This window comes from Phoenix dactylifera, chromosome 18 (assembly GCF_051530095.1).
Source record: "Phoenix dactylifera cultivar Ajwa chromosome 18, Ajwa_hap1_PhDact_Kaust_v1.1, whole genome shotgun sequence".
Lineage (NCBI taxonomy): Eukaryota > Viridiplantae > Streptophyta > Magnoliopsida > Arecales > Arecaceae > Phoenix > Phoenix dactylifera.
This window is the reverse complement of record NC_143207.1, coordinates 19,511,563-19,522,747: the sequence shown is the minus strand read 5'-3', so window position 1 is coordinate 19,522,747 and position 11,185 is coordinate 19,511,563. Positions and strand designations below refer to the sequence as shown.

The 11,185-nt window shown below is 38.6% G+C and overlaps 1 protein-coding gene across 1 annotated transcript; it reads right to left on the bottom strand.

Moving 5' to 3' along the window:
• Window positions 1-2,196: 2,196 nt before the first annotated feature.
• On the bottom strand, window positions 2,197-6,071 carry LOC103716079 (heat shock 70 kDa protein, mitochondrial-like). Its single transcript, XM_008803936.6, has 5 exons — window positions 5,775-6,071; window positions 4,680-4,756; window positions 4,502-4,580; window positions 3,791-4,357; window positions 2,197-3,699 (listed from the first exon to the last, which is right to left on the bottom strand). The coding sequence occupies exons 1-5, from the start codon at window positions 5,853-5,855 to the stop codon at window positions 2,461-2,463; spliced, it is 2,043 nt and encodes a 680-aa protein (XP_008802158.4). The 5' UTR covers window positions 5,856-6,071; the 3' UTR covers window positions 2,197-2,460.
• Between the last annotated feature and the right edge of the window lie 5,114 nt (window positions 6,072-11,185).

Here is an 11,185-nt window from a genome sequence, read left to right as displayed (position 1 = left end):
CCTTCCCTGAAGATCAGCAATAGATGTCTCCACCTCCTCCAACTTTCTGAAGATGTTGCCTACCACCTTATGGTTCCATCTGCACAGCCTTCGCTTGGTGAGTTCCAGCTTGCGAGAGACCTTCTGCATGGCATTCCCTCTGCTTCCAGCTGCTAGTCATTGCAGTCCCTTCCGTTTTGAGAAGGTGCGACTTTCGTACCCTCAGTCCTCATTGCTTTTCTTCTTTGATGCTACCATGCAAAACATTATTTCTAATTGTTGCTTCAAGCACTAGAGAGGCTCGAACTCATTTTGGGACTATAGAAAAGTCACCTTCCTATAGTTCTTTGACACAGAAAGCACGCTTGCATTGGATAAGAAAATGGTATACATGATTTATCCCTGAAGCTCATAGCACACTGTTTCCTTCTCTAATTTAGAAGGCTTCCAGAGGTCAAAATCCCTGTTAAGACACCCAACCAAGTGAAGATTGGGCTTCATCCAAAACAAAAAAACAAGTGAAGATTGGGATCTTGTAGGGGCGTGCATATGGACCAACAATGAAATCCAAATCTCTTAGGAAGGTCAGTTTTAGCCAGTTAGCTTTCAACTTCATAGAGAAATAACAACCGTCCTTCCTTCTCTGATCACAGACAATCTTCCACTCGAGTTAAAGGAAGCAGGCACAAATAGATAATCTCTGGTAAAACGACAGGCTGCTAAGTCTCTGATCCCCTACGCTACCTTAGTAAACACCAGCTTGGATGTCGAGGTGTTTGCGACCTTCACATGGGCAGTCAAGTCCTGTGCCTTCTATGCCTTCCTGTTTTAAGTTAAATATTAGATGAGTTTGACAAGGCAAAGTAGATGGCTAAAACTGTACTTTATAGAACAGTGATCTTCTCTGAACTACAAAATGAGCATGATCAGTACACTGTACCTTTAAAGGTGGTTGTATCATAAAATGGCAGAGAATGTATCCTCAAATTTTAATCTGTCTTTTGCTATAAGAATATCATCTAAATTGGTTATGAAGCATGATTTACTGGCTGTGTGTGGATAAAATTTGTTTAGAGGATCATCCAACTCAACATATGACGAATAGAAGGTTTATTATCGGACAGTATTGCACATAATTAAGTTCTGGAGTAGGGTTGGACCTGATTCATGGGATAACAGCAGCAGTGCAAAACAATTTGTACTTTAGCTCATGCAGCTTGGATCGAAACCTCTCTTTTTTTGTTGGGGGGTGGGTTATGGAATTAAAATAGAAGTCTGACATTATCACAGGTGGACTGAAATGTAGATGGTTCATTTTCTTCTCTCATATCAGTTCTGTTTCAGCTTCCTGAACTATGTGAGACTTGTTGTATGTATGGAACAGAAAGACAGGTTCTCATAGTAGCAAACAAATGTTGGCTTCTTTCTATAGCTTCTCTCGGTTGAAGAGTTGTGCGACTTTCTAGGCTTATGACAGTGGCAGCCATGACAACTTCCTTAATAGAATTCTTTGACCGTTCCTTGAAAAAAATTCTCTGAGCTTGGCTCTTTTAAGCCTTGAGAAGTTGTCCCTTCTTTCCATATGTTCTTTCACTTCCACTGCAGGTAGCAAGTAATGGCATCTCATGTTATGGATCTCAACTCATCCAATAATTGGTTATTATGGATCATCACTGTATTCTACAACCTTCGCTCTGGATACCGAGGACAGGTGAGCTCCATTATTTTAATTCATATTTGGCTTTGATGTATAGTAAAGGTAGAATCCAAGAATATGCAGGCCATGCTACTTCTTTGAAGTCGTATTTGGAGCGACGGTGAGAAACTCGCATTAGTCCTGATTTTGGTTTTGCTTGATAAGCGTCCAGCTAAGCTTAAGTCTCTTGGTTGGAGCTGGAAATAAATTTCTACTAGAGCTTGGGAAATGAAATGCTCGCCTGCAGACAGTAATTTTTTGTTCCCTTCTTCACTCTCCTGGTAGCTGTGGCTTAACCGGCAGAATCTCATTTCTCTCGCCGCCAGCACTCAAGAAGTCTCAAGGGTGTCTGTAATTCCATTTATTCTGTAATTCCCACGGCCTTCCAATTTGGTTAGGGCTTGAATTGGAGTTAAAAAACTTTAACTAGATTTTTCCAGAGAGTCTGACTTCAGGCAAAAAGTTTTTACGCCTGTTCCTTGTAGTGTTCTAATAGTCTGGGTCGTAGGCAAATTTAAATATTTGTGACAAAATACATGACATTCGAATAAATCCCCAGGTTGACAAGAAAAACAAAAACACATTCTCGGGAGACTCAAGTTCAGCGTCCATCAAAAGACAACAGAACCCAGTCTTTACTTCAAATTCCAGAGTTACCCATCAGTCTGTATTGCCAAACAGGTTAGACGAAGTTCAATAGTAAAACCAGCTAAAGAGAACAGGAAAAAATCAGCAGTCTCGACTTCAAAATTCTGAAATATAGAGAGGAATGTTGCTGCATCATTCTACATCTTAGCTTCTTTGTACTCAGCTTCAGGAGTCTGATCCCCTCCAGCTGACCCTGAAGATGAAGATCCTCCACCCTGGTGTATATGCTGCCCAATTTTCGAGACAGCTTTGTTTGCTGCGTCAATCTTCTCCTTGATCTTGTCGACGTTGTCCTCGCCCATTGCAGCCCTCAAATCAGCAACAGCAGAATCGATCTCTTTGGCGACCTCTTCTGGTATCTTGTCTCTGAACTCTCCCAGACTCTTCCCGATACCGTAAATTGTAGTGTCTGCAGTGTTCCTAATGTCGATCAAGGCCTTTCTCTCCTGATCCCTCTGTGCATGGAGCTCTGCCTCCTTCACCATCTTCTCTATCTCTTCCTCCGATAGCCCACCCGAGGATCTGATGGTAATTTCCTGCTCTTTGCTTGTTGCTTTATCCTTTGCTGAGACCTTCACAATTCCATTAGCATCGATATCAAAGGTCACCTCTATCTGAGGCATGCCTCTCGGAGCAGGAGGAACGCCCGTGAGCTCGAATTCCCCAAGAAGCTTGTTATCTGCAGCCATCTCCCTCTCACCCTGCAATACCTTGATCCCAACCTGAGTCTGGTTGTCGGCAGCAGTGGAGAAGACCTGGCTCTTCTTGGTTGGAATGGTTGTGTTCCGGTTGATGAGCCTGGTAAAGACCCCTCCAAGAGTCTCGATACCAAGGGAGAGGGGGGTGACATCAAGCAAGAGAAGCTCTTTAACATCACCCCGTAAAATGCCACCCTGTATGCTAGCCCCCATGGCAACTGCCTCATCAGGGTTCACACCCTTGCTCGGAGTCTTCCCAAAGATCTCGGAAACAATTTCCTGGACTTTTGGAACCCTTGTCATTCCCCCAACCAATAGGACTTCATCAACTTCTTTTGCTATGATTCCAGCATCTCTTAGACAGTTCTTGCATGGAATGCGTGTTCTCTCGATCAGATGGCTAACCAAAGTTTCAAACTTAGATCGGGTCAGTGTAATGTTTAAGTGCTTAGCACCCGAAGCATCAGCAGTAATAAAAGGAAGATTTATCTCTGTTTGCGCGGTGGATGAAAGTTCCAACTTTGCCTTTTCAGCAGCCTCTCTAAGCCTCTGCAATGCCAACCGGTCTTTGGTTAGATCAATGTTTTCAGTTTTCTTGAATTCACTGACCAGGTAGTCCAGCAACGCGCCATCAAAGTCTTCACCACCAAGGAAGGTATCTCCATTGGTAGCCTTGACCTGAAAGTAGATAATCACATTATACAAATGGAAAAAACAAAAATTTAACACAGCAGAGATGCATGCATACAGAACCAAAACAACATCATACCTCAAAAACTCCATTAGAAATTTCAAGGATTGAGACATCAAAAGTCCCACCACCCAAATCAAATACAGCAATTAATCCCTCCTTGTTGTTCATTCCATATGAAAGAGCCGCAGCCGTAGGCTCATTGATAATCCTCAGTACCTCCAGTCCAGCAATTCTCCCAGCATCCTTTGTGGCCTGACGCTGGGCATCATTAAAGTATGCAGGAACTGTGATGACGGCTTTGGAAACAGTTTTGCTGAGATAACCCTCTGCAGTCTCCTTCATCTTGGTGAGGACAAATGCCCCAATTTGGCTTGGCGAGTATTGCTGTCCATTCAACTCCACCCAAGCATCTCCATTTGGTGCCTTGACAATCTTGTATGGTACCATTTTCAGTTCCTTTTGTGTCTGAGGGTCATCAAATCTTCTTCCAATCAAGCGCTTGGTGCCAAATAAGGTATTTGTTGGATTTGTCACAGCTTGCCGCTTTGCTGGGGTACCGACAAGAAGTTCACCCTTCTGATTAAAGGCTACAACAGAAGGTGTTGTCCTTGCACCTTCAGCATTCTCAATTACTTTCGGGTTCTGCACCAAACAATTCAAGATTTATATGTATTAGAAGCATCAAGTCATTTAAATAAACAGACTTTGATCCTATAATATAGAAACTTTATGAAACTCAACATAGCTGCAAAAATTAAAAGGCAAGTGGGTAAACAGAAAAAACACCTTGCCCTCCATAACTGCAACACAAGAGTTCGTAGTACCCAAGTCAATCCCAACAACATCAGTACCAGCAGGATTAGAGCTACAGAAACCAATCAGAGAAGATAAATCAGCTACCAACAACATAGGAGGGGAAAGGAAAGCTGGAAGGTCGGCAGAAAAATGAATAGCATATTTGAACCTGAATGCCCTTGCTGTAGCTGTGCATCTTTGAGATAAAGGAGACATGCCATGTGAAGCCTTCAGAAGACCAGAAGCCTGGATTCACATACCAAGTGAAGCAAACGTAAGTGAAAAAAAATAAATGAGATTTTATAAAGGGCAGACTTCCAAAGCCACTAACAATTGAGTTACAAAACAGAGAGAAAAGGAAAGATTATCTTCCCTATGATCCAAAAATAACATCAGAAATCAGTTGTCCAAATTATGTTTGGCCGTATGTTCTCCTAGAAACAACTAATAACTTAAATATTTCTTAAAAAAAGAACTAATTCTTCTATCAACCATCTGTAAATCGCCTCCTATCTGTGCCAGATAAGAGAACCTAACCCCAAAACAACAAAAAAAATTGTATCGTCCAAGAAAGACAAACTGATAAAGCATACCAAATAATGAATTAAGCAACCTCTCAGGCTCTCAGCCATGGCAGGCAAAGAGCCATCATGTTTGTAAGTTAGTGCTCAAGATCCTTATGTGAAGAGTAGCAATATATGAATAAAAAAATCCACTCAGTAGGCCGTTTCCACAATTTTTCTTAGCAATCTTTCTTCCTCGACCCTCTTATCAAAACATAAGAAAATTTTGACATAAGTAACAAATGTTCGTACATGAAATTGGTCTTATCACAAGTTCCCATATCTAAATATTACAAATGACTCAACTTTTCTGTTTCTTTCCCTAAAGACATAGCATCCATTCGAAAAAGGTTCATAATAAAATAAATCCTGCTTCGTCCGAACGAATAATCTTATATATCATTCATACTGGCAGATATAAAAGAGCAGTTGCAAAAAAAAAAAAAACTTTTGATCTAGCATAAATACCTCCAGTTGAAAGATGATTACGACTTCATAAATTCAGAGATATTAGAAGAAAAAGAAATACATATGTTTTAATCGATCTTTACAGTTTAGATAGATCTAACGAATAAAAACTGCAACTTTCCATCAGGATACTTTAGATAGACGTCAAAATTGGTCCAAAAGAATCGAAATAAGATCAAAACTAATAACTGAATATAGATGAAAGAAAGAGAAAAAGTAGCAGAGCCGCGGACCTGAAGCAGAGTGGAGGAGATGCCGGAGGCCAAGGTCTTCGACCTGGCCAGCCTCGAGATTAGCACGGATCCAATCGCCATTGGAGAGAGAGAGAGAGAGAGAGAGAACGAGAGATCTTCGCTGGAAAACCTAGGGTTTTAGAATGGGAGAAGAGGAACGCGACCAAAAACCCTAGATAAACCCTTCACCGTGGTGGAGGCTGATTTGGAGAGGAGGGCTGCGGACCAAACGGGCCGCCTACAAAGAAAACAGACCGCGCCCGCAAGAAGGTTCTAGATGAGCGGAATATTGGTGGGAGATTAGGAAATAAACTAAAACAAGTCTTCTCTAACAAAGATGGTCAATAAACGATGTAACCAAGAATTTTAACTTCAAAAATTTGAGTCAAATATTTTTATCTCTATTAGAAAACTAAAATTTTAATTTTTAATTTTTTTTCTAAATTTCCAGTTTTCACATTTCTTTGGGCAATATCCCAACCACTAAACTTACACTAAAATATTTTTTCTATGAAGATGATTTCAAAAAATATGATGCATGAAAAAATAGTTTGGCATGTTTGGTTGATTAGCATATTCTAGGGTGGCATGAAATACCTATTACACATTTAATAAAAAGAAAAATCTTATCTATGGATTTTGATGGCTTAAGAGTACTTTTGGGGAAAAAAAGTGCTATGCTTCCAACTCAAGAGCGCGAGCCGGGGGTCACGGCAACCACCGCACACTCATAGAAAAGCATGTGAGGCATCTTATCATGAAATTAAAATCAGACAGCGAAAATAATTTAACTAATAATATACAATCCTTATTTCATTAATTAATTTAATTTACAATGTCTCACAAATCTAACATTAGTCTAAGGTAACACAATTTAAATAAACTCTTACTAATATAACTTGTGTCATAGTTCTTCTAGTCTCTGAATTTGTAAAAAAAAAAGAAATCGTATAATGAGCTTGACAGCCTAGACAATGAACACTTTAATTAGACAAATCAAGCATTATAATAATAAGAATATACTAAAATTAGGCATGCAAAATACATTGATTTCAAGCCAAATCGATACGCTATCCAGTCACTTCAAATTTTGAATCTTGTTTCATAAATCAATTATCTTTCAATTCATCAAGTTTATTTTGACAGCCATGAGCTATGACTATATTTATACCCTATAGCTAGGCCAGAATATGAGCTCATCAAAATGCCAACGTATAACCTCTACTAACAAGGTATCGATATGCTAAAGTATAACATCTACTAGCAGGGTGTCGATATGCTAGCAAATAACTTCCACTAGCATGATGTCAATGTGCCGGCGAATAACCCCTATTGACAGGGTGTCGATATACCAGCAAATAACTCCCACTAGTACGGTACCGATATGCCAACATATAACCTCCATTGGCCTGATGTCGATATACTAGCGAATAACCCCCATTATCAGGGTATTAATACATAATTTAGCTACAAGTCCAAATTCATTTCAAAGCAAAAACTCGTTTCTCATATTCAATGTTCGAAATTATAAGATACATAAATTCATACGACATCGAAATCAATCGAACATAATCCATATTAAAATCAATATGGTCAATTAAGAATCATACAATATTCTAGAAAGAGGAATATATAATAATAAAATACTATGCATCAACTTCATAAATCAAAAATAATTCGATTAAGAAAATATTTATAATTTGCCAATAGATCTAGAAAAAGAGTTACATTACTTATCTTGCAAACACAATCCAACTAACATATTCAATTAATCCCAAATTTTTTTCTCAAAGTCTAATATCCAAAAATTATATTTTTTATTAAAATTTCATTATAATTATTTTAAAAATAAAAACCTTAAATTCCAATACCTTTACAGGGCTGACCAAGTAGGAGTGTCCAATATCCTGGTCGGTCCAATCAAGGTGATTTTATCGAATCATGTTCGAACTAGGACACAAATAGTTCAACAAAGATCAGGGTGATTAAATCTGGCAATGTTGACTAGGACCAGGGTGGGGGCTGACATGCCATCCGACGATTCTGGATCATGACTCTTCACCCAGGTCGATCCAAAATTATTGAGAGTTGTACTTGTGAGGTCCAAACAACTCTAGAGAGAGAAAATCCATATAAATAGAGAAACTTGTAGAGAGAGAATAGATAAGAGAGAGAATCTCAGTCCAGGTTCAATCAAGGGTCTGGGTTTGGTTGTTAATAGCACAGGTCAACCTAAATCAATCAACACGTCTGGCCCATGAGTCAGGAGAGAAACTTTGTACAGAGAGAAATAAGAGAGAGAAAGCACGGGGAAGAGAGAGAAAAGTGAGAGAAAGCATTGGAAAGAGAGAGAAAAGAAAAACAAAGAAAGCTTTCCTCTCTAACTAAGGAAGAAGAAAGAAGAGGATGGCTGTAGGTGATGCCCGAGGTTAGGGACCCATGGTCGGCCAACAGGCGGCCAGCGACAACTGGCGACCGGCAGCGCCAAAACCAACAAAAAAAGAGGTTCCTACTACTTAAACTATGAAACCAATGTGTCCATGTGGTCAGAGTTTTGGCCATAGCTTCCCGCCACCATAAGGGATCAAGGTAATCCTCCGATTGCAAGCACCGGCGACGGAGGCAACCGAAATCAGAAGAAAATAGGGTCAGTTGATCAAATAGAGGAAATAGGGCATCACCCTTTTCCGTGAAAAATCCGACGTTTGGCAAAGGTCATGGATGAGGGAGAGACGAGTTAACCAAAGATTGCTAGGTTCTTATTTGACTTTCGACGGTGTTTGGCCGCGGCAACATCGTTGATAATGGCCGGCGTTCGGAGAGAAAGGCTGAGAAATTACTCGGAGGATGAGCTCCGATTGAGGTCGTTCCTTCGGTGAGGCAAAGAGAATACGAGCAGGAGCTCTAAATAGAGCTCGGTCACAACTGGAAGTCTGATTCCGTTCGACCTTATCGGAGAGGAAGAAGACTCCAATCGGAAGTCTCTTCCCTCCACACACATAGGCGGCACATGTCGAATTTTTTTTTTTTTGGGCCAAAAAGGGTTGGGCCAATCAAGTGGATTGAGCCCAATCCACTTGGTCTGACAAAAGGGACCCAAATTTTCATCGGTAGGAAAGTAGCTTTTCTATGCCCTTCATACATTTTTCTTTCTCATGAAACACGAAAATTTTATTTCCATAAAAATGTCACTTTTCCATCTCCATATTTTGAAAACTCTAATCAAATAAGAGGCATTTTTTTCGTTGACCGCACTTTCTCCCTTTCTTTCTCACAAACCAAGCGAGTCCTAGATGGCAAAGGATATTGCTGGATTCATCGATTTATCTCATAGATATGAGTGGAAACCTGGTTTTTTGATGCCGTTACTGCAGGGTTGTGATTTAGCCTGCAACTTCGTTTTTTGATTGAGATTCAAACTTACTATATTTGTTTGGAACAATTTGTTAAAGAATCACCTATTTTGAAAATAAATAATTGCTACCACATATATATAAGGCATGCCACGAAGACTTTTCTATTATGGTCATTGGCTTTTTTATTTTATTTTATTTTTATTTTTTATTTTATTTTTTGGTTGGTGGGGGATGGGGCGGTGACCATAACGTTGTATGACTCAAAGCACCAACTGAATCCTTACAAGTTTCCCTTACCTTTTGATGGGCAGTGTTGTTTCGATATTTCACTAATTTTTTACTTTTTATTAGTTAATATATTGATTTTTTTTGGTCATGCTTTTCATTTTCATACTCTGGATCTTGTTTGATTTATTTTTACATATTTCTGTTTTGTTTTGTTCTTTTGTAAATTTGTTGCTAACTATATTCGGAATTCTCATTTTTGGATATTATTTTCTAACTAATATTTTTTTAATTTTTGTTCTGTGTTTACTACTTCATTTTAAACTTAGTTTTGTAAATTCAGTTTTTTTTTTGTTCTTTTATTTATAATTGTTTATTTCCGTCAAACATGTGTTGCATATGTCCATTTGACAGTAATGTGTCAAAGATGGAAGTATTTGAAGACTTTGAGAGAATGCTGATGTATGATGATTGCACTATTATCGTTTTTAGATATTCATAACATTTTCAAGCAAATATATATGAGCTCCATCTCCACATGAAGAGTATATACGCTCAATATATCCAATCTACTAGCAAAAGAAAACCCTCCCTTTGTCCATACTGTGCATGGTCATTTTTCTTTTATCCTCTATAGTTTGTGGTGTTATTTGGCTCAAGCTTATACATTTTAAAGATTACATTTCTAGACTAATTGCATCGATAAAACTTGGGCTTGCAACACAATTTTGTGGGCCCTTGCTTAGGATTGATATGTATGGGGAGTCCGGCATCATATGCCAAAGTCCGGTGTAGCAAGTATATATAGAGTTGGTGCTCAGCAAATGACGTATGGCTAATAGAAAATAAATGTATATTTCATGGGTGCATGTATAACTGAGCCGAGCTTCATCGAGCTTGGATATGATCAGGCTTGGTTTGAAATTAATTTTGTGCTTGAATTGTGACTTCAATATTGATTTCCTTGTCACTATTTCAAACTTGATCCGCTCGATAATCCTAATTTAAGTTGAAATTAATTAGAACTTGAATAGAGCTTCATTCAAACTTGATAATATCATTCTCAGTTCAAAACTTAGTTTAGATCTGAATTCATATTTAATGGATTCTAAAGAAAATTTAAAAAATAATAATTAAAACTTTAATCCAATGATCCTATATATATACACAATACTGTATGTAATACAAGTATATTCAAGTCTCACTGTGCCGAGCTTGACTGAGAGACATGGCAAATTTTGCCTTGGATTGAAAATAAATTTGTGCCTATTATAAATGTAGGCGATTAGTGCCCTATTGCTGCAACAAAATTCAAAAAAAAATAATCATGAGTAGCATATCATCACATTAGTTGATTTATTGAGCTTGGTTAATGTCTAGCCATGCCAATCCATTTAAAATATTTAACAAGGGTAAGTCTAGGTCATGCTTTTTACATGCAAGAGGAATCATGTACTCCTTCTAACTAAAAGGTGTTTTTCCATAGAGATGCATCAAATAAGATATCATTTAATCAAAACCTACAAAAAAAAAAAAAACAATCAAAATCTAGCCTGACACCCAATCTCCATCCAAGATGAGTACACTACAACCATTCCATGGATTTGGACTTGTACCGCAATTGATTTCACCAAATCCAGCAAAACTTAGTCCAAAATATTCAAATCTAGCATATCACCTGAGCCAACCCATTAAACCAAATTCCATTTTGGATCTTGAATTTGGACCTAATTGTCCAAATTCAAGATCCTGTCCCCCTGGCCCCGGCAGGCCACCAGACCCTGGATGCCACAGATTTTTTAGAGCAGTATATCCGAGCGAGGAAAAAAA

Excerpts from the sequence above, each read along its gene's own strand:
- LOC103716079 (XM_008803936.6), bottom strand. The coding sequence starts at position 5,855 with ATGGCGATTGGATCCGTGCTAATCTCGAGGCTGGCCAGGTCGAAGACC. Across the intron at positions 4,757-5,774 it reads TCTCCTCCACTCTGCTTCAG|GCTTCTGGTCTTCTGAAGGC; the intron begins GTCCGCGGCTCT and ends ATGTGAATCCAG. Across the intron at positions 4,581-4,679 it reads GCTACAGCAAGGGCATTCAG|CTCTAATCCTGCTGGTACTG; the intron begins GTTCAAATATGC and ends TGGTTTCTGTAG.